This window comes from Bombina bombina, chromosome 3 (assembly GCF_027579735.1).
Source record: "Bombina bombina isolate aBomBom1 chromosome 3, aBomBom1.pri, whole genome shotgun sequence".
Classification (NCBI taxonomy): domain Eukaryota; kingdom Metazoa; phylum Chordata; class Amphibia; order Anura; family Bombinatoridae; genus Bombina; species Bombina bombina.
This window is the reverse complement of record NC_069501.1, coordinates 987553882-987578889: the sequence shown is the minus strand read 5'-3', so window position 1 is coordinate 987578889 and position 25008 is coordinate 987553882. Positions and strand designations below refer to the sequence as shown.

General features: G+C 39.4%; 1 protein-coding gene across 1 annotated transcript in view; it reads right to left on the bottom strand.

Annotated features, from left to right (window-relative positions):
- SMARCC2 (SWI/SNF related, matrix associated, actin dependent regulator of chromatin subfamily c member 2) overlaps positions 1-25008 on the bottom strand; it is a 422396-nt gene that overhangs the window by 137977 nt on the left and 259411 nt on the right. The window contains 4 exon segments of the mRNA XM_053708105.1: positions 10246-10326; positions 13039-13357; positions 13466-13600; positions 14444-14598. Of these exon segments, the coding sequence (XP_053564080.1) occupies positions 10246-10326; positions 13039-13357; positions 13466-13600; positions 14444-14598 (690 nt within the window).

Below are 25008 nucleotides of genomic sequence, written 5' to 3'. Positions count from 1 at the left end.
GAACTTCAGGGCACGGACCACGTCTAGATTATGCAAAAGACATTCCTTCTTTGAAGAAGGATTAGGGCATAACGATGGAACAACAATCTCTTGATTGATATTCCTGTTAGAAACAACCTTAGGTAAAAACCCAGGTTTAGTACGCAGGACTACCTTGTCTGAATGAAAGATCAGATAAGGAGAATCACAATGTAAGGCAGATAACTCAGAGACTCTTCGAGGCGAGGAAATAGCCATCAAAAACAGAACTTTCCAAGATAAAAGCATAATATCAATGGAATGAAGGGGTTCAAACGGAACACCCTGAAGAACTTTAAGAACCAAGTTTAAGCTCCACGGAGGAGCAACAGTTTTAAACACAGGCTTAATCCTAGCCAAAGCCTGACAAAAAGCCTGAACGTCTGGATTCTCTGCCAGGCGCTTGTGTAAAAGAATAGACAGAGCAGAAATCTGTCCCTTTAGTGAACTAGCGGATAAGCCCTTATCTAAACCCTCTTGTAGAAAAGACAATATCCTAGGAATCCTAACCTTACTCCATGAGTAACTCTTGGATTCACACCAATATAAATATTTACGCCATATCTTGTGGTAAATTTTTCTGGTAACAGGTTTCCGAGCCTGTATTAATGTATCAATAACCGAATCCGAAAACCCATGCTTTGATAGAATCAAGCGTTCAATTTCCAAGCAGTCAGCCTCAGAGAAATTAGGTTTGGATGGTTGAAAGGACCCTGAATTAGAAGGTCCTGCCTCAGGGGTAGAGACCATGGTGGACAGGACGACATGTCCACTAGGTCTGCATACCAGGTCCTGCGTGGCCACGCAGGCGCTATCAGAAACACTGATGCTCTCTCCTGTTTGATCCTGGCAATCAGTCGAGGTAGCAACGGAAAAGGTGAAAACACATAAGCTATGTTGAAAACCCAAGGGGCTGCTAGTGCATCTACCAGCACCGCATCCGGGTCCCTGGACCTGGATCTGTAACAAGGAAGCTTGGCGTTCTGGCGAGATGCCATGAGATCCAGATCCGGTTTGCCCCAACGACGAATCAGTTGAGCAAATACCTCCGGGTGGAGTTCCCACTCCCCCGGATGAAAGGTCTGGCGACTTAGAAAATCCGCCTCCCAGTTCTCCACGCCTGGGATGTAGATCGCTGACAGGTGGCAAGAGTGAGACTCTGCCCAGCGAATTATCTTCGAGACTTCCAACATCGCTAGGGAACTCCTGGTTCCCCCTTGATGATTGATGTAAGCCACAGTCGTGATGTTGTCCGACTGAAATCTGATGAACCTCAGTGTTGCTAACTGAGGCCAAGCTAGAAGAGCATTGAATATTGCTCTTAATTCTAGAATGTTTATCGGGAGGAGTCTCTCCTCCTGAGTCCACAATCCCTGAGCCTTCAGGGAGTTCCAGACTGCTCCCCAGCCTAGTAGGCTGGCATCTGTTGTTACAATCGTCCAATCTGGTCTGCGAAAAGTCATTCCTTTGGACAGATGAACCCGTGACAACCACCAGAGAAGAGAATCTCTGGTCTCCTGGTCCAGGTTTAGCAAAGGGGACAGATCTGAGTAATCCCCGTTCCATTGACTTAGCATGCATAGTTGCAGCGGTCTGAGATGTAGGTGCGCAAATGGCACTATGTCCATTGCCGCGACCATTAAGCCGATTACTTCCATGCACTGAGCTACTGATGGGCTTGGAATGGAGTGAAGTACACGGCAAGCATTGAGAATCTTTGATAACCTGGACTCCGTCAGGTAAATCTTCATCTCTACAGAATCTATAAGAGTCCCTAGAAAAGGGACCCTTGTGAGTGGTAACAGAGAACTCTTTTCCACGTTCACTTTCCACCCATGCGACCTCAGAAATGCTAGAACTATCTCTGTATGAGACTTTGCATTTTGAAAACTTGACGCTTGTATCAGAATGTCGTCTAGGTACGGAGCCACCGCTATGCCTTGCGGTCTTAGTACCGCCAGAAGTGAGCCCAGAACCTTTGTAAAAATTCTCTGGGCCGTAGCTAACCCGAAGGGAAGAGCTACAAACTGGTAATGCCTGTCTAGAAAGGCAAACCTTAGGTACCGATAATGATCTTTGTGAATTGGTATGTGAAGGTAGGCATCCTTTAAGTCCACTGTGGTCATATATTGACCTTCTTGGATCATGGGTAGGATGGTCCGAATGGTTTCCATCTTGAACGATGGAACCCTTAGGAATTTGTTTAAGATTTTTAAGTCTAAGATTGGTCTGAAGGTTCCCTCTTTCTTGGGAACCACAAACAGATTTGAATAAAACCCTTGCCCCTGTTCCGTTCGCGGAACTGGGTGGATCACTCCCATCAATAAGAGGTCTTGTACACATTGTAGAAATGCCTCTTTTTTTACTAGGTTTGTTGATAACCTTGACAGATGAAACCTCCCTTGTGGAGGAGAAGTTTTGAAATCCAGAAGGTATCCCTGAGATATAATCTCCAACGTCCAGGGATCCTGTACATCTCTTGCCCAAGCCTGGGCGAAGAGAGAAAGTCTGCCCCCCACTAGATCCGTCTCCGGAAAGGGGGCCCTGTCTTCATGCTGTCTTAGGGGCGGAAGTAGGCTTTCTGGCCTGCTTGCCCTTGTTCCATGACTGGTTGCCTTTCCAACCCTGTCTGTAACGAGCAGTAGCTCCTTCCTGTTTTGGAGCGGAGGAAGTTGATGCTGCTCCTGCCTTGAAATTACAAAAGGCCCGAAAATTAGACTGTTTGGCCTTTGATTTGGCCCTGTCCTGAGGAAGGGTGTGGCCCTTACCTCCAGTAATGTCAGAAATAATTTCCTTCAAGCCGGGCCCGAATAAGGTCTGCCCTTTGAAAGGAATGTTTAGTAGTTTAGACTTAGAAGTTACATCTGCTGACCAGGATTTAAGCCATAGCGCTCTGCGCACCAGTATGGCGAATCCGGAATTCTTAGCCGTAAGTTTGGTTAAATGCACTACGGCATCCGAAACAAACGCATTAGCCAGCTTAAGGGTTCTAATCTTTATTTAAAGACTCCCAAACTTTCAAGGAAAAACAGGAACACCTGTACACTAAAATCAATAAACTAAAAGATGACACAATTGCAAAGAAAACCAAGAAGATAAATAGAGACCTAAATGCTGCACAGGACATCTCCGGAAATAATGTGAATGAAGGATGTGACCCTAACCATAAGGAACCGACACAACAACCATCCCTTTCTTACCCACAAATCCGAGAGGACAGGAGAGAACTAGCCCCCAAGGAACATTACATCAATAGAAATATAGAAACTAGAGAGGGAGTCAGATTTCTAAAGAATCAACATGAAAATAATTCCCCATATGGCATTAACAGATCACGACAAAGAACATTCTCCAATGGAGAACGCCAAGGGAATCATTTCAGGGATAACAGATTTACAAATGGTAGATACCAAGATCAGAGGCCACCAACCAACTTGAGAAGAAACAACATGTACCGAGGAAACTGGCACGATGGCGGAAATGGTCCGCATAGGCTACATGAAAATTGGGGATCCTACAATACACACCAACAGTATTTTAGGGGGGCCACCGCCCAAACTATTGGGAACATGCACCCCAATACAGACCACCCAATTATTACTCTAACAGAGAGACTTATGGAGACCAACAACAATGGCCCAGGAATTATAGTGGCTTCTACCAACAAAATATGAGGAAACAACAACAAGGGAACCATTATAGGCAAAGGACCTATGAAGACTATCCTTATGATCAGTATCCCCAAGGTAACTTGAGGGGACGACCACAAGACTGGAAGGACAACTACAGAGAAATGCCGAATAGGTTTTCACCTCTGGTCACCCCCAATCCCAGAGAACTCTGTAACGCTCCTAGGGAGGACACAGAAGCTTCTTCGTCATCCCCTTTTTTAGGGTTAGGCCAGAACAACCCACCCCTAAGGGAACCAAAAGGGAAAAGGAAACAGGTGACGTTGGAGAACGTGGACACTCCCATAAAAAGAAGACACATCGGGGAAGAAGAGCAGGGTCAAGATATAAGACCAGACCAGGACTGAAAGAAGATGCCAATAAACCAAAAGTCACCGAACCGTCTAAAGAAGTAAAAGGGATTTTCAATTTAAGTGATACGAACCTGAATTCAGAAGAACTCTCAGTATTAGGGCTAGGCCTTTCCTGTGCCCCATCCAAAGGACTTAACAAGTTCCAAACGTATTTGAATACGAAAGAGTTTGTTCGTAAACTCACTCTTAAGAGGTATTTCCTGAAATCGTCAGTGGAAAGGAATATCACTACCACACAAAGACAGAACGATAAAGACGGTTTCAAGCATACGGACTTGAAACCTAAGTCCAATTTCTATCCGACTCATTGCAAAGGCCCTGCTATTGAAGCCTTTGAAGCGATGGTATGTAGCGACATTAAGAAATTAAATTCCACCAAAGCACACAAAAGAAACTTGAATGCCAAACAGCTACAGACAATATCAAAATTGGAAAAGAACAAGGACCTAGTGATCAAATCGGCCGACAAGGGAGGTGGAGTAGTCTTGATGAACAAAACAGACTATTGGAATGAATCCAAAAGGATCCTTGAGGATAAGGAGACGTATGAAATCCTGAATTCAGATCCTACGGGTCATCACAAAACTATTTTAGATGATCTATTGGTTGAAGCAAATGGAATGGGCATATTGAATGACAAAGAACACAGGTATCTGACCAATCAACATCCAAAGATACCTGTATTCTACCATCTACCAAAGATCCACAAGAGCCTAGTCAACCCCCCTGGGAGACCAATTATATCAGGCATAGGATCGCTTTCAAGCAATTTATCTGAGTACATCGATAAACAACTACAACCATACGTGAAAACACTATCCTCATATTTGAGAGACTCCACTGAGGTTTTAAACTTACTAAAGAACATGGAATGGGATGACACCTATATAATGGTTACTAGCGATGTGACATCACTATACACCTCAATCCCACACGATGAAGGCTTAGAATCCATCAGAAACTATCTGGACAAAGATGAAAGTATTCCTGAACCCCAGAGAAGATTCATTCTAGACGGAAAAGATTACATCTTGAGGCACAACTATTTCTGTTGGGATGGGGTTTTCTACCGGCAGGTATGTGGGACTGCTATGGGGACCAGGTTTGCGCCCAGCTACGCCAACCTTTATATGGGCAGATGGGAAACCATCTTTTGGGAGTCCTGCCCAGCGAGCGCGGACCTGGTCCTCTATAAAAGATTCATAGACGATCTTCTAATCATCTGGAAAGGCAATAGAGAAGACCTGGAACATACATTAGGGGTAATGAATAAGAACCAGTCAAATCTGAAGTTCACGAACACCATCAGCAAAGACCACATTGTCTTCCTAGATCTGGACATCAGAGTCGAGAATGGAAGAATCGAGACCTCAACACACTTCAAGGAAGTCGATTCCAATAACTACATTCACCAATCAAGCTGTCACCATAGAAAATGGATATCAAATATCCCAAAAGGGCAGCTTATGAAGATTAAAAAGAATTGTTCAAAAGAAGAATCTTGGACCAAACAGTCCCAAACACTCAAAGACAGGTTCCTTGCAAGGGGCTATGACGAAGCACATATAGATAAAACTATACGAGATGTGAAGGACATGAAAAGAGAAAGCCTCCTCGGATACAAAAACAAACAAAATGCAACATCAGAGGAAAACCTCAAGATCCCATTCATTACTCAATACAATGAGAGAAAGAAGATAATGGAAGACATAGTGAAAAGACATTGGCACCTCCTCAAGGACGATGATATCATAGGGGAACATCTAACCGAACGACCCTACTTCATTTACAGGAAAGCGGAGAATCTAAAGTCAATATTGGCTCCAAGCATCCCTAAGTGTAATACAAATTTGACAAATACCTTAGGGTTAACAGCCAAGAAACTCTATGGCTTTTATCCATGCCACCTATGTAAAGCATGTCAACATGGTATTAAGAGCAATTGTTTTAAATCCAAAATAAGTAATGAAGTATTTCATGTCAAACAAACCATCAGATGTACAGACAAATTTGTAGTATATCTAATAGAATGCGGCTGTGGTCTGCAATATGTGGGACAGACCACTAGAAAATTGAAGGACAGAATCCGGGAGCATTTACTGCAGATAAAATGGGGAAAAACAGACTTGCCTCTTTACAAACACTTTAAAGAAACACATGGGGGAAGTAACAAAAGTTTCAAGTTTATGGGGATCTGTAAGTTGAATAAGGATTGGAGGGGTGGGAACATGGAAAGCAAGATGTTGAAGATAGAATCCAAGTGGATATTTAACTTGGACTGCATCTACCCGAAGGGACACAATGCCAGTTTTGAAATAGTACATCTATTTCAAAAATGAATAAGCCACCCCTCTAAACCGATACCTAAGAGACATCCTTCCCTACTATTATCATTATTATATAGGAACCCGCCACCACATATACTTTGGTTAACAGTGCCACATAAATCATTATGAGGTTTATGAATCCTCATATCTGCTGTATAAAATAAAATAAAATTGAATCCACAATTTTATTGAATAAGATGCCTTATAAGCGTGGTAATGATTCTCCAGCGATTTTATTAAGTGATTTTATTAAGTTATTTAGCATTTCACAATATAGTAGCAAGGGGTCATCCTGGTGTTAAGAACCCCGCAAATATGAAAATCTTTATTGTAATCCAATTGTCTGTGGTCTTATCTAGCATTTATGTCAATCATTCCCCTTACATTCTAACAACCAAGATTGTGAACAATTAAGTGGTTGTTAAAAATAGAAGGAACCCCTAATATACCATAGAATCCTTACTATATGTTCTTAATTGTGCTGTTTTAGAGGTCGCTATATTAATCATTTAATTTTATGTATATGTCCTAAGTATACCGGTTGCTAATATGTAAATCCTGGTATCCATGAGCCTAAAATCTAGTCCCATCCATCATGACGATATAGAAATAGTTTCCATTTTCTCCCCTTTTTTATAGTTCCCACAATTTCCCTTTTTTTTCCCCTAGCCGGCCAACCCAAAAACATCTTGATAGCTGAAAAATATCTTCTCAAAAAATATCTTTACAAAGTATCTCTGCCAATTACCAAGATGGCAGTGCGTCCGCCGGAAATATCAAAGCCGGAAATCGGCCGGAACTACCGGAAGTGACGCGACCGGAAGTATACGGCAAAGCGGATATCCGGTTTAGTAGGATGCTGAAGCGGACAGCATTTTGGCGGTAATTTTTCCCGCCGGCAGCAATATTTGGCGCAATTTGACCTAGCTACTCCCCCATATTAGTTATATAAGCCTAGTCAATTATAGCCTCATATTATCTTGAAAAAGGCCCCGCTGCAGGGCCGAAACGCGTAGAGGTTTGTGAGGCTACACCAGTACCAGGATTCTTGGCTTTGGGGGTAAGTTTGATACCATTTAGACTCTACCCTAAAGGCCCTTTATGTGATGTATCTTTCTGTTTTTGATTTCAGGTCCATCCAGCCAGTAATAGGACTCTGGATCAGGACAGTTTTTAAGGATAATTGGTTTTTCGCTTCCAGTCCCCTACCAGTGTGGACCAACAATATTGGACTATAAACTGGACAATACTTTAGGATTTTTAGGAATTGTTATTAGGTTTTATATATGTTTTTATGTAATAATATTGCATAAGTTAATCTGATAAATTCAACATTGGATTTGTTTATTGTTAGCAATTTATTTGAGTCAGACATCATTGTTTTATCAGTAGTCAAGTACCACTAGCACCTTTTATGCACAATATTGATCACTTTTATGCACAACATTGATCACTTTTTCTTTGCATATCACCTTGTCATTTTAATCACATCATTTTTTGACAAACCGGTTTTGTCCCACTTTCTTCTAAGACCTTTTGGAATTTTTTAGAGTTTTTGATTTTTTATTGTCATCCATTTTTTATATTTTTTATTGTGATTCATTTTTTGTACCCCCTTTTTAAACACCATTTTTAACACGTTTTTTACCACCACCATTACGCTTTAGATCATCGTTTTTTATAATATTCTGAACCACAGATTGTTATTGTTTTTGTCACGCACCTATGGAATATATGGTGTGAATTTGTATTGATATATACGGTGTGAACTTGTATCGACTAGTTGTGACTAGTTGTTGTGAAGGCTTATAGTTTGGTATAATAACCTTGTTTATTTAGAGGAAATAAACTCCTCCACATATTCACGTAAAATTGACTCATAATAAGGAAAACTGATGCAATTAAGTAGTATCCTTTGTATTAGGTTATAAGGTTGTACAGAATCCATGATTTTTTGAAGTTTTAATTCCATATTTCTGTTTTTATGTTTGGATATTATAATAAATAATTTAAGTACACTATCCACCCAGAGTGCGATCCCTGACTGTACCTAAGCCATAGGCGCTCCTATTTATCTTTTACACCTAGATGTACTTGGCGCCTCAATCTTACGCACCTCCCGAGCGGGAGACGAAGGTACTGACACGTGAGGAGAGTTAGACGGCATAACTTCCCCCTCGTTGTCTGGTGATAATTTCTTTATCGGTACAGATTGACTTTTATTCAAAGTAATATCAATACAATTGGTACACATATTTCTATTGGGCTCCACATCGGCTTTTAAACATAATGAACAAGCAGATTCCTCTGTATCAGACATGTTTAAACAGACTAGCAATGAAGCTAGCAAGCTTGGAAATTACTTCAATAAGTTTACAAGCAATATAAAAAACGCTGCAGCGCGTATTTTAAAAAACACAATTGAAGAACAAAGACCTAGTTCAGTTATAGTCAACAATTCTTTAAATGTATTAATTAGCAGAGGATTGCACCCACAAGCAAACGGATGATTAACCCCTCAATACCCAAAAAACGGATAATCAATTTATGATTTAACGCTTTTATCACAGTCAAACACACTGTCACAGGTCTGCTGTGACTGATTACCTCCCTCAAAAACGAATTTTGAAGATCCCTGAGCTCTCTGGAGACGTCCTGGATCAAAGAGGAAGAAGCAGGAAGACTGTGCTAGAATTTTAACTGCGCAACAAGGCGCTAAAAAAAGTTCCCTCCCACTCCTATTACAACAGAGGGAGACCTGATATAACGGTTTCTATGCAGAAATATACGTTAGCCGTGTGGAAAAAAATCATGCCCAAAAAGATTTATCACCAAAGTACCTCACAAAACGATTAACATGCCAGTAAACGTTTTAAAAAACAACATTTCAGATGCTGTGTAAAGTTATTACTAAGCCTGCTACCAGTCGCTTCTACTGCAGTTAAGGCTCACACATTATATCAGTATTAACAGTATTTTTTCAGTCAAATTCTAGTCCCTAGAAAATAACTCTATTGTGCATACATTTATCAGCCTGATGCCAGTCACTACTACTGCATTTAAGGCTGTACTTACATCATACGGGTAACAGCAGTGTTTTCTTAGTCAATTCCATTCCCAGAAAATATTGTACTGCACATACCTCATTTGCGGGAGACCCCGCATGCTATTCCCATTGTCTGAAGTTACCCCACTCCTCAGAATGTCGAGAACAGCCAGTGGATCTTAGTTACGCCTGCTAAGATCATAGAAAACGCAGGCAGTTTCTTCTTCCAAATACTGCCTGAGATAGAGAAACAGCACACTCCGGTGCCATTTAAAATAACAAACTTTTGATTGAAGAATAATTAAGTAAAAACTCCAGCTCCTCTCGCGACCTCCTTCTTTGTTGAGGTTTGCAAGAGAATGACTGGATATGACATGCGAGGGGAGGAGCTATATGGCAGCTCTGCTTGGGTGATCCTCTTGCAACTTCCTGTTGGGAAGGAGAATATATCCCATAAGTAATGGATGACCCGTGGACTGAACACACTTAACAAGAGAAAAATGCAATTTCTAATAAAGGTTATACTCTGCAGCTGGTATAACAAGTCATTAAAAATGCATTCATATAAAAACAATTTTACAGTGTACTGTCCCTTTAAGGGCAGTACAATCTGAGTTCACTACTGCAGAGAATTTACGGATAATAGATAGTTCTCTCTCTGCTCCATACATGTTTCTTTTTCAATCACAAACATTTTTTTGTAGTAGGTGGGACACATTGACATACCAGGGACAAATTTTAGAGGATAGTTATTTTGAGTTGTCCAAATAAGTGATGACATTTCAATAGAATTTTTTTTTCATGGTACTTACAAACTGATGCAATATCACATCCTACCCTTGAACACAGTAACTCCTTTTCTTCTGAGCGGTAGTCACTTACTGCTGTTATCACTGGAGAAACAACACGATAGCTCTGTTTATGACACTTTTTATATGTAAAAAAGACACAAGTGAACACTGTATATTTTCATATTTGGATAAAATCTATTCCCGCATCACTTGAAACTAACACACTTCAGCTTCAAGCATATACTCACAAGAATGCAGCCAACGCACCAACAAGCTGTGTCCATACACTTGCAGGTTTGGGCATGCCCAGACATTCAGAAACAAATCTTCCTGACAAAACGTTACTTTTGTGCCTGCACCAACATGATAGATCATGCTTCACTGTTGCCAATATAAAATGTAGTAAAATTTTAGAGCTCATTGACAAGCATAATCTATTGTATGCTAACCATAAACATAATTAGTGTGAAATACAGTTCATTTTTATGTCATTTCTCGAAAAGCAGGACTAAAGTAGGCTTTTCTACAGGTTTCTAACAGCCCTAGCTCTTTAACCAGTGGAATCTCAAACTCAAAATGTTTACAAAATTTCAGATCCCCCACCAGAGATAATCAACCTGAAAGTGAAGGGAAACAATTTTAGGACTGAGACCTGAACCCTTCCTATTATAAATTGACCCTAAAAGTGGAACTTTCATCATTACATTAGGACTTAAGTTCTAAGTCTAGGGTTTAAGAATGTGCAAAATGTTTACATGTGTACATGTACCTTGTAATGTGATCTAGAGATCAGTTTTTGTTCCATTGAGCTGGGACCATCTTGAGCTCAGATACTAAGGTTAATGTAAACATCTGTATAACCAAAATTTGTCGTGCACATGACACAAAGATGGCTGCCGTGGTTAAACCAAGTAAAATAAATATAAAAAACTGGTGGATTTGCAATACTATCACATAGAGGAAATAACGAAAAAAATGTAAAACATTTTAAAATGGTCAAGCAACCTATGTTGGACCACTTGAGATGAATTGACCAAGTAGGTAGTGGTAAAAAAACAAACAAAAAAAAAAAAACACCTTGGTGCTCCCAATGATGCATCTATGACTTTACTTCTGCATTATATTGCCAAGTTGTGTCTATCTTAAATGTCATGAATATCTCCACTGACGGCACTTACACAGAACAGACATACAAGGCAAACTCCAATATTCCTTAACACATAGAATAATACTCAATACAATTAAAATGACATGAAACCCCAAATTTTACTTTTGTGAGTCAGATAAAGCATGCAATCTACAAGTAGGTAAATTCGATTTCTTTTAAAATGTGGAGTTTTATTGGAACGAAGCCCTCTAAGGTAACATAATAGATGGCGGTAGCGATCTCGTCTGGTATATATTCCTTGAGCACTAAATACTACATATTTTTATCCTCATCCCTCCCTGATGGAATTATCAATAAATTGGTCTCATAGTATAACGTTAAAATTGACCTTTTCCACACTACTTACTCTTAATATGTACGGATGTTTACATTAGATAGTATGAATCATAAATTGTTTGCTTTTTTCATTAACCTTAAAGGGACACAAGTCAAAATTAAACTTTCATGATTCAGATAGAGCATGCAATTTTAAATATTTTTTCTGTTTACTTCCATTAACATAATGTGCACCGTCTTTTTATATTTACACTTTTTATGTCAGCAGCTCCTACTGAGTATGTGCAAGAAATCACAGAATATACGTATATGCATTTGTGATTGGCTGATGGCTGTCACATGATACAGGAATGGAAATGGATATAACTGAAATTTGTCAGAAAAAAATCTGCTACTCATTTGTGAGTTTAGACTAAGTGCTATTGCATTGTCTTTTTTTATTATGCAAATCTACTGAAAATTTAGAGGTTTAATGTTATAAAGCATATTAAAGGGATAGTAAACCCACATTTTTTATTTCATGATTCAGATAGAACATGCAATTTTAAGCAACTTTCTAATTTACTCCTTTTATCAATTTTCTTTGTACTCTTGCTATCTTTATTTGAAAAGCAAGACTGTAAGCTTAAAAGCCTGCACATTTTTGGTTCTAATTTACTTCTATTATCAAATTTTCTTTGTAATCTTGGTATCCTTTGTTAAAGGAGCAGCAAGGTATCACTGGGATCGTTCAGAACACATCAAATGAATCAATAACAAGAGACATATGTGCAGCAACTAATTAGTAGCTAGCTCCAAGTAGTGACATTGCTGCTCTTAAGCCTACCTAGGTATGTTTTTCAACAAAGGATATCAAGAGAACAAAGCAAATTAAATAATAGAAGTAGATTGTAAAGTTATTTAAAATAAAACCGTATGCCCATCTGAATTAAGAAGGAACATTTTTGGGTTTCATATCAATTTAAGTTCTTCAAAAATGTTAGAAAATTATTTTTACATGGGGTTCTATGTATTTAGGAGCTTGCTCTAGGATTTCTCAAGCCTTCATAAATAAATATTTGCTTTATACAAGGTATTAATATCAGATTTTACTTACTGCTAAATTTTATTCTAACTGTGCAAAGACAAATTCAGCAGTGACCCAAATTCTTACCATATTTAATAGCCTGCCCATTCTACTAATACAGTTTCTTTAACTAGCTCACTTTGTTGCATAATTCATTAATATAATGTTCAACAAAGCAGCATGTATCAGGCTTCTATACAAATAAATAAAGACAAGCACACACAGAGCAAGGATTAGATGCACTGAAGCGCTGGATACTTTGTAAATAAATTCAGAACATTCCCTCCACTCCCCAAGAACTCACTGTGTGCCGGACTGGGCTGTGTACACCCCTGTTGTTGGCTGTTCGTTGGTGGCTGTGCTGAAGGTGCTGTGGGTTGGCCAAGTCCCTCTGCACTGTTAGCTGAGCTTACAGGTGCGGGAGTCAATGACTGTTGTGGTACAGGGATGGAATGGGCAGTGGGGGGCACAGGCTGGTTTCCTGGAGGGGTCTGGTGCTGCTGCTGGTGTTGGTTTTGGATTTGCTGGAAGTGCTGCTGACGTGCTCTCAGCTCTGCGTATTTCAGTTGCTCCATGTGAAAGTTTTGCCTGTCAGCCAGTAGCTGCTGCCGTTGATACTCAAGCTGGAAATAATCAGTGATTTTTGTTCATTCATTGTCTTTATTATACACTGTAACATTATCTCTCTTTAGCCCTCTCCTATATATATTTCCCAGAATGTTCAAACTCACCGCCTCCCTCTCTCTATCCATGATGGTTTCCAATTCTTCAAAGTGCCTCAGTTTAATTTCAAGCTTTTTCATCTGAGTCTCCACCAGCAGAGCAACAAGAGATTTTATCTTCCTCTCCTCCACTGCAGCCAGATGCTAGGAAAATAATAGCTTGATATATATGTATATACAAACATACACACAAACATACACACAGACAGACATTTAATAGTTGAAGAAACATTTTCCAATACACTTGTGTCTTGCAAATATAATTATATTCAAAACTGAAATATGTTCATTTTCAGTTTTGTAACCATTTCATCCTAATTAAAAAATCTTAAAAAATAAGTCTAGCATTTTCTGTCGTGTCTAGGAAAACGCTTTTTTCTGCAACATAGCCCACAGCATCTTCCTACCTCCATTTTTAAAGTTTCCATTGTTTACAACTATTTGCCCTATAACAATTTTGGTTTCTATGTACTAGAAAAACAAAGCCTACATTACGAGACTGGAGAATTGTGATCCCCAATACAACAAAAAAACTAAAACTTAGACAAGCTCTTTTAAATTATTTTCAAAATATTTAAGGGTTCAATTTTCATTAAACTTTAGAAAGCGGGTATTTCTGTTACCCAAAGCATATATATTTTCCATGCTAGAATAGCTAATTGCATGACTAGAAGGCACAAAACTAAATATTTTAAAGGACCATAATATTCTAATGGAAAGCAGTGCTAGCTCCACATCTGATTCGCTGCTGACAGGATCAGCAGTGGTTTCCGCTCAGTACTTTTGCAGGGGTTAAACACACAGCTGTGCAGGGTCAATAGCCTTAACATCACATGCTCTAACACATTATAGCATGCCATTTTTGACTATTATGGCCCTTTAATAAAAATCTCTTTTAATTAATGTTGACATGTGTCTATAAATAAACTCTTGAATAAAAACATACTTAAATAAATTAGACCTGTCCAGAACTCAGACATGTCTTACCTTGGCCTTTACAGCAGCTGCAGCCAATGCAGCTGCAGCAGCTGTAGACAAGTTGCCTTCTCCAATGTCCCTCTCCACCTTGTTCTTTCCCTCGTTTGATTCTTTATCAGGTTCCTCGCTTCCTTCCTTAACATCCAAAACTTTGTCACCATCAGCTGCCATATGGGAAATGCAGTCATAATCATTTCAGATATACAGGCAATATTTAAACTTGACATAAAAAAAATCTCCCATGTAAAGAACCTTCCTAGAATTATAATAATTAAGTATTTCATTATGATAATTAAATGGACATGAAACAACTTTCCAGTTTACTTATATTATCAAATTTGTTTCATTCTCTTGGTATAATTTGTTGAAGGAGCAGCAATGCACTACTGGTTTCCAACTGAACACATGGGTGAGCCAATGACAATCGGTATATATATATATATATATATATATATATATATATATATATAGCCACCAATCAGCATCTAGAACCTAGGCTCTTTGCTGCTCCTGAGCTTACCTAGATACACCTTTCAGCAAAGGATAACAAGAGAAGGAAGCAAATTGAATAATAGAAGCAAATTGGAAAGTTGTTTAAAATTGTATGCTCTGTCTATATCTTGAACGTCTAATTATAACTTTACTGTCCCTTTAATTATTTCATTATTATAATTATTGCATTCATTATTAAAATTATTTCATTACACTTCATTTTACACATAATTTTACATTTTTAGGGATCAGTGTTTTGTCCATTTTACTACAGGATTCATAGTCAGCGCCAGGTATTTTAAAGGCTGCAGATGTTGCTATTACAACAGTTATGTAATAACAATTGATATATCTGTCATTGATTATAGTTACAAGACTTCTAGGTAAACAGTGGACACAAAAACAAATACCAAGAGGTACACATTTTAGGCTCAAAGTAAATACTGCACATCAAACATTACACATTACACATTTCACTAAGTATATTATCTAGCTAGATATATCATCAAAGTTTGAATGTGCTAGTGCAATTATGTCGTGAATTTCAAGACTCTAGAATGAAAAAGAAAACTTAAATGCTTTGGTTTGTTAACATTAAACATTATGATGATTCAGTTTTATTCCCAAAAATACTCAATTCAATAGGGTTTTAACATGTACATTTTGGAACCTCATTATTATGCTCTCTTTCCATTCCCTCCCTCATAATTTACAGCAGCAAGATTATTTTTAACTAAACTCAAGAAGATTTTGGGGAGATTAGCCAACTCTTTATTAAGTAACACAGAAGAAGCAGAAATCTGCCCCTAAGAGAACTGGCCAACAAACCTGTTTCCAAACCCTCTTGGAGAAAACAGAATAATCCAAGGAATGCTCACCTTCAGCCAAGGAAAGCCTCAGTCCTCACACTAAGATAGATAAGTGCGCCACAACTTGCGGAAATGCATCTACTTTCCGGTTTACGAGCCTGGATCAGAGTATCAATGACTCTATCAGAAAGATCTCACTTGGACAGTACTAGGCGTACAATCTCCACGCAGTCAGCCTCAGAGAATCGAGACCTTGGAAAAGAAATGGACCTTGCCTAAGAAGGTCCCCTCTCAGAAGCAACCTCCAAGGAGAAGAGGACAACATCTTTACGAGGTCACTGAGGCCCGCTTTTGCGGGATGCAGGCAATCACCCAAAGGAGAGCAATCGTAGGAAACAGATAAATAAGATTGAAATTCCATGGAACTGCTAACACGTCCACCAAGACCGCTTGAGTATCCCTCAATCTCCACCCCTATCTGCAGCTTGGCATTGAGAGGAGAGGCCATATCTATCTATCTCCGGTTAATCACGATAACCAAGATAAAAATATCATAAATGTCTCAGATTCACAGAAAAAACAAGATGATATAAGCCATGGAATGTTGATAATCCACTGTATATGAATTTTTCCATATAAGAGAAAAATAATTTTTATGTAGTCGTAATGCCAATGAAAACCCCAGACACGTTAAAGGGACATGAGACCCACATTTTTTCTTTCATGATTTAGAAAGATAATACAATTTTAAACATCTTTCTTATTTCTTCTATTATCTAATTTGTTTTATTCTCTTGATATTCTTTGCTGAAAAGCATATCTAGATATGCTCAGTAGCTGCTGATTGGTTGCTGCACATAGAAGCCTTGTGTGATTGGCTCATCGTGTGCATTGCTTTTTCTTCAACTAAGGATATCTAAAAAATGAAGCAAAATAAATAATAGAAGTAAATTGTAATTTTGTTTAAATTTCTATTCTCTATCTGAATCATGAAAGAAAGATTTTGGGTTTAGTGGCCCTTTAAGTTTCCACTACCTAAACACTGGGCATGTTGAAAACTCATCAAACATGATTATTATCCATATAATGGATAAGTATGGATACACCCTTGAAAGGCGAATAAACCCCAAGTTAAAATTGTCAGAAGTGGGATCTGAACCCACGCCTCCAGGGAAGACTAGAACCTAAACACAGCACCATAGAGTAAGAATTCCCAGTCATGAAGTGCATGTATATAAGCAACATGAAAAACATAATTTATGTAAGAACTTACATGATAAATTCATTTCTTTAATGGTGGCAAGAGTCCACGAGCTTGTTACTGATGGGATATAAATTCCTAGCAGGAAGAGGCAAACCTATATGAAAGAAATTTACTATAACCAGAAATCACATTTTCCAATAAGAATATAAGTATTTATGAGACCTGGTAAAGCTGTACATATAAGAAATAAATAAATGTAAGTATTGGATATGTCACCATATACCCATCTTCCCTATAGGAAGTAAGTATGGGTAAGCGCAAACTGTTCTGAGAAATCAACCAACAGAACCCTTTCCATTCTGACTAAGCTCGCAGACAAAAAAACAGCTGAGAGGTTCAGCTCCCCCACCGAGTGCCTTCGCACCAAAACGTGATTACTAAGGCCTCTGACGCAGGGGAAAACAAAGTGCGCGCCAAATAAAAACACTGTTCTACAGCGGCAAATTTTTATTGGTCGCTGCAGTACAGTTATCAAACAGCACTCACAAATTATAGATTTTGTTGAGCACCTTAATAACACATATGGTATATCATTTACATATAATATACAAAAAGAAAATATAGAATTTCTGGATTTGATTTTGGGTAGGTCCAGTGGGGGAGTGGTGTCCTCTAAGACATATTTTAAAGCCATTGATAGTAACAGCTTTCTTCACTTTGACAGCAATCACTATCAATGATGGAAAAAAATGTCCCCTATGGACAGTTCAGGAGGATTAGGAGAAACTACTCCACATTGGACGATTATGATGAGCAGGCTAGGGTAGTTGGGGATAGATTTCTCGCGAAAGGATACTCTGAACACCTAATAAATAAAAAAAATGAACAGGGTTAGAGAGGAAGATATAAGCCTATACTTCATTAGGAAAAATAAAAACCCAAAAAACTTCAAAGATTCCAATCCTCCATTATTCATCACCCGATAAAACTCCAATTATCGAGATATTAATAATATCCTCTGCAAACATTGGCCAATATTGACCAATGACCTGGTTTTGAAAAATATCCTTGGCCCAACTGTACTAGGCTATAGTAGTTCCTTTTTCTCCACTCAGGAACCGTCTGTGAGGGTGCTGGAAGTATTTTTGCCCTGTGCAGCTACCTGCCTCATTTCAGTGTGCTGGACTACTGTTAAGTTCCAGCCTGCCTTGCTAGCACCATTGGGTGCATCACATTTATGAGTAGCCATTTGACATATTTATATTACCACATGTTATGGTGGTACTAGGCCATTTTGTGGCCTCTGTTTTTCTCCTTTTCCAGATTATTTTCAACATCAGGATTTGACCATCTTCTGACGGAGTGCTGCTTTGTTTTAGTATGTTTGTTTTACACTGTGTGCATTTTGTGTATATCATATTTGTTTGGAAGCGCCCCCTACAGGAGATTTGTCTCAGTACATATTTTCGTTTTTCTCTTTAAATACTGTCATTGACAGGTATAGGTCAGAAATGCACTACTGTTTGTCGGTCACTGAGCTACAATGGCGCTCTTCTAGAGTCTGTCATCCTACAGACTAGACTGAGCACAAAATCCCACTCACAGGCCACTGGATAATAATAAAAGGCCTTAGCCATTGAAAAAATTTGATCCGGTTCTGCATAATGCGGGCACATTATACCTTCATCGTAACTATCATCAATTGGTCTGTAAAGAGGGAATATAATAGGGATTTTCCCCTAGTGTAAAAGTAGCCAGCGATACACCAACCTGACAGGCAATGAGCTATGAGAACCTCCCGATCTAAGTGTCAGGCGCCAAGAAGAGTGATCGCCGATATTACCTCCTAGCGATTAGTCTTAAATAGATGTAAGAACTTTCTTATGCTCAAGTAGCCCAACTCACATGCAAGTCAGAAGCGATCAGGTAATAAGTGAAAAACACTGGGATGTCTGCTGAGCGTGGCTGAGTCCTGCTATATGGAGATTAAGTCCATGTTTCTGCACAAGCCGCTAAAATATCCCAAGAAGAGGATATATATATATATATATATATATCAGAAGCAAAGGGTTTTCGTAATGTGAGCCACACCTAGGTGTGGGCCACACTGGAGGCGCAAAGAATATTAACACCTGTACGAGATAAGCTGCTGGAGTAAACAAGAGAGTGTGATCACACTACCCTTGCAGGTGATCACACCGTATAGGTATAGAAAAAAACAAAGTGGAGTTAACTACACAGCGCTAATCCCACAAATATATAGTGTACTATTTACATACACCTCGTGTGACAATATTATAGCATAAATGTATCAAACAATGATTCCTACAGAGAGCGCATTGCTACAATGTTTTGCTATAATTATTAGAAAGTAATTTATACGCTTATGATTTGTCAGCTATTATCTCAGTGTTACAGTTTTCTGTTGTATAAAGAATTTAAAGTTCAAAATATGCTGAAAAAATCTTAAAACAGCAGGAGTATTCTGTCTTCCAATTCAACGTTCAATAATGCAGACATAGAATGGCAACAATCCCAAATGGCCTCACAGGCTACTCACATTAGGTGACCTCAATCGTATGAGGTAAGGAACAGGCGTTTTGGATGTATTAGAATTCTGCGCTGATCCTCTGGTAGCAGGCTTGTGATCCTGTGCGTTGTTTCAGATAGAATTATGGTTCATCAGTTGGAGCCACAGCGCGAGGTATCTTTCAAATTTCTTCCCTCCTCAGGATCACCAATGCTGATGTCGGCAACAGTTCTTTGCCTCTTTAATAACTCCAACGTTTATATAAAGGAAACAGACACAGCACATAGCATAATACTGTTTAAAAGTAACACAAATTTATTTGCAGATAGAGAATGATACTCACAAACGAGACCTCAGTTTGTATGAGGTATCAATATAGCATCTCATTTAAAAGGACCGTAGTCCCACACTGTGATAAAAGTTTCCACTTTAGTAGAATGTGATATTTGTAAAATATCTTTTAGCAGTCATATATTGACGTAAAAAGTATGAGCTTGTAAAAACTATTTTGTGGTTGCGGCTTAACCAGAATCCCACACAGCCACTGTATCAGTAATACTAGGGATGAGCAGCCAGATTCAACACTCAGCCTTACGCGTTTCAAAGTTTAAAACTTCTTCCTCAGAGGAAAAAAAAATGGCTGCACTAGACCAGATTCAACAATGCCTCTGAGGAAGAAGTTTTAAACTTTGAAACGCGTAAGGCTGAGTGTTGAATCTGGCTGCTCATCCCTAGTATTACTGATACAGTGGCTGTGTGGGATTCTGGTTAAGCCGCAACCACAAAATAGTTTTTACAAGCTCATACTTTTTACGTCAATATATGACTGCTAAAAGATATTTTACAAATATCACATTCTACTAAAGTGGAAACTTTTATCACAGTGTGGGACTACGGTCCTTTTAAATGAGATGCTATATTGATACCTCATACAAACTGAGGTCTCGTTTGTGAGTATCATTCTCTATCTGCAAATAAATTTGTGTTACTTTTAAACAGTATTATGCTATGTGCTGTGTCTGTTTCCTTTATATAAACTTTGGAGTTATTAAAGAGGCAAAGAACTGTTGCCGACATCAGCATTGGTGATCCTGAGGAGGGAAGAAATTTGAAAGATACCTCGCGCTGTGGCTCCAACTGATGAACCATAATTCTATCTGAAACAACGCACAGGATCACAAGCCTGCTACCAGAGGATCAGCGCAGAATTCTAATACATCCAAAACGCCTGTTCCTTACCTCATACGATTGAGGTCACCTAATGTGAGTAGCCTGTGAGGCCATTTGGGATTGTTGCCATTCTATGTCTGCATTATTGAACGTTGAATTGGAAGACAGAATACTCCTGCTGTTTTAAGATTTTTTCAGCATATTTTGAACTTTAAATTCTTTATACAACAGAAAACTGTAACACTGAGATAATAGCTGACAAATCATAAGCGTATAAATTACTTTCTAATAATTATAGCAAAACATTGTAGCAATGCGCTCTCTGTAGGAATCATTGTTTGATACATTTATGCTATAATATTGTCACACGAGGTGTATGTAAATAGTACACTATATATTTGTGGGATTAGCGCTGTGTAGTTAACTCCACTTTGTTTTTATATATATATATATATATATATATATATATATATATATATATATATATATATATATATATATATATATATATATATATATATAATACATTAACCCATAAACTGAGGGGCAGTAGGTGCCATTATGTCACCTAAAAATAGAATGTGCAGGCTATAAAATAGAGAAAAGGGACATACCATCCAGGGTCTTTGCAGCCACAGCACTTCCATGTCTGACAGCACCATCCTCCTTCTGACAGGGGCCTAGGACATAAAGAAAAGCAGTGTAAGCTTACACTGATTGCCAGGAGGGGAGATAGCAATGTTAAACTGGAAGGAGGCTAGGGAAGCTTCCCTGCAACATCTAGTAGCTAACCTTCACCAACACTAAGAGAATTACATGGCTACTACCATCCCCAGTCCTTTCTTGCAAGAAACAATTCATTAAGGAACTTAAAATCCAATTTCTTCAGAGCACTTTTTTCTGCCTACCTCCTTTAGTAGACAAAGGCAAATAATTACTGGGGAACTAGGGGAAGTGGAAGGGATACCTAATGCTTTGGCTGGGGTGTCTTTGCCTCCTCCTGGTGGCCAGGTGTTTTATTTCCCAACAGTAATGAATACATTTGTGGACTCTCCTTGCAATTAGAAAGAAAGAGTTTTAGTTATTTACTGGTTTTGCAGGTGCAGGCTTAGTATGTAGTATTGCTGTGTACTTGAAATCTGCTTTTATGATACATCTACACTTCTTTTACTGCTATATGTTTTTTTGTTGGTCCCACTACATGTGTATCTCCTTTACTTGTGACAATTGTATTTTTGGAAATTAAAGTTTGCAATTTGTCTGCCATCTCATTGTTTGCAGCTGCAGGCTAGTATGTAGCTGTATTCTATACTTGAAAAACATAATTTATGCTTACCTGATAAATTTATTTCTCTTGTAGTGTATCCAGTCCACGGATCATCCATTACTTGGGGGATATTCTCCTTCCCAACAGGAAGTTGCAAGAGGATCACCCACAGCAGAGCTGCTATATAGCTCCTCCACTCACTGCCATATCCAGTCATTCGACCGAAACAAGCCGAAAAAGGAGAAACCATAGGGTGCAGTGGTGACTGCAGTTTAATTAAAATTTAGACCTGCCTTAAAAGGACAGGGCGGGCCGTAGACTGGATACACTATGAGAGAAATACATTTATCAGGTAAGCATAAATTATGTTTTCTCTTGTTAAGTGTATCCAGTCCACGGATCATCCATTACTTGTGGGATACCAATACCAAAGCTAAAGTATACGGATGATGGGAGGGACAAGGCAGGAACTTAAACGGAAGGAACCACTGCCTGCAGAACCTTTCTCCCAAAAACAGCCTCCGAAGAAGCAAAAGTATCAAAATTGTAAAATTTGGAAAAAGTATGAAGTATGAAGTCGCAGCCTTGCAAATCTGTTCAACAGAAGCCTCATTTTTAAAGGCCCAGGTGGAAGCCACAGCTCTAGTGGAATGAGCTGTAATCCTTTCAGGGGGCTGCTGTCCAGCAGTCTCATAGGCTAAACGGATTATACTCCAAAGCCAAAAAGAAAGAGAGGTTGCCGAGGCCTTTTGACCTCTCCTCTGTCCAGAGTAAACAACAAACAGGCTAGATGTTTGACGAAAATCTTTAGTCGCTTGTAAGTAAAACTTCAAGGCACGGACTACGTCCAAATTATGCAAAAGACGTTCCTTCTTTGAAGAAGGATTAGGACATAATGATGGAACAACAATCTCTTGATTGATATTCTTGTTAGAAACCACCTTGGGTAAAAACCCAGGTTTTGTACGTAGAACTACTTTATCTGAATGAAAGATCAGATAAGGAGAATCACAATGTAAGGCAGATAACTCAGAGACTCTTCAAGCCGAGGAAATAGCCATCAGAAAAAGAACTTTCCATGATAGAAGTTTGATATCAATAGAGTGAAGGGGTTCAAACGGAACCCCTTGAAGAACTTTAAGAACCAAGTTTAAGCTCCATGGAGGAGCAACAGGTTTAAACACAGGCTTAATTCTAACTAAAGCCTGACAAAACGCCTGAACGTCTGGAACTTCTGCCAGACGCTTGTGTAAAAGAATAGACAGAGCAGAAATCTGTCCTTTCAAAGAACTAGCTGATAATCCTTTGTCCAAACCCTCTTGGAGGAAGGACAATATCCTAGGAATCCTAACCCTACTCCATGAGTAATTCTTGGATTCACAGCAATAAAGATATTTACGCCATATCTTGTGTTAGATTTTCCTGGTGACAGGCTTTCGTGCCTGTATTAAGGTATTAATGACTGACTCGGAGAAGCCACGCTTTGATAGGATCAAGTGTTCAATCTCCATGCAGTCAGTCTCAGAGAAATTAGATTCGGATGATTGAAAGGACCTTGTATGAGAAGGTCTTGTCTCAGAGGCAGAGTCCATGGTGGAAAGGATGACATGTCCACTAGGTCTGCATACCAGGTCCTGCGTGGCCACGCAGGCGCTATCAGAATCACCGATGCCCTCTCCTGTCTGATTTTGGCAATCAGACGAGGGAGCAGAGGAAACGGTGGAAACACATAAGCCAGGTTGAAGAACCAAGGAGCTGCTAGAGCATCTATCAGCGTCGCTTCTGGGTCCCTGGACCTGGATCCGTAACAAGGAAGCTTGGCGTTCTGGCGAGACGCCATGAGATCCAGTTCTGGTTTGCCCCAACGATGAACCAATTGAGCAAACACTTCCGGATGGAGTTCCCACTCCCCCGGATGAAAAGTCTGACGACTTAGAAAATCTGCCTCCCAGTTCTCTACACCTGGGATATGGATTGCTGATAGGTGGCAAGAGTGAGACTCTGCCCAGCGAATTATCTTGGAGACTTCTAACATCGCTAGGGAACTCCTGGTTCCCCCTTGATGATTGATGTAAGCCACAGTCGTGATGTTGTCCGACTGAAATCTGATGAACCCCAGGGTTGCTAACTGACGCCAAGCTAGAAGAGCATTGAATATTGCTCTTAACTCCAGAATATTTATTGTGAGGAGTTTTTCCTCCTGAGTGCACGATCCCTGAGCCTTCAGGGAGTTCCAGACCGCACCTCAACCTAGAAGGCTGGCATCTGTTGTTACAATCGTCCAATCTGGTCTGCGAAAGGTCATACCCTTGGACAGGTGGACCCGAGATAACCACCAGAGAAGAGAATCTCTGGTTTCCTGATCCAGATTTAGTAGAGGGGACAAATCTGTGTAATCCCCATTCAACTGACTGAGCATGCATAATTGCAGCGGACTGAGATGCAGGCGCGCAATTGGCACTATGTCCATTGCCGCTACCATTAAGCCGATTACCTCCATGCACTGAGCCACCGTAGGGCGCGGAGTGGAGTGAAGAACACGGCAAGCATTTAGAAGTTTTGATAACCTGGACTCCGTCAGGTAAATTTTCATTTCTACATAATCTATAAGAGTCCCTAGGAAGGAAACCCTTGTGAGAGGAGATAGAGAACTCTTTTCTTCGTTCACTTTCCACCCATGCAACCTCAGAAATGCCAGAACTATCTCTGTATGAGACTTGGCAATTTGAAAGCTTGACGCCTGTATCAGGATGTCGTCTACATAAGGAGCCACCGCTATGCCTCGCGGTCTTAGAACCGCCAGAAGAGAGCCCAGAACCTTTGTGAAAAGTCTTGGGGCTGTAGCCAACCCGAAGGGAAGAGCTACAAATTGGTAATGCCTGTCCAGAAAGGCAAATCTCAGGAACCGATGATGATTCTTGTGAATCGGAATGTGAAGGTAGGCATCCTTTAAGTCCACTGTGGTCATGTACTGACCCTCTTGGATCATGGGTAAGATGGTTCGAATAGTTTCCATCTTGAATGATGGAACTCTGAGGAATTTGTTTAAGATCTTTAGATCCAAAATTGGTCTGAAGGTTCCCTCTTTTTTGGGAACCATAA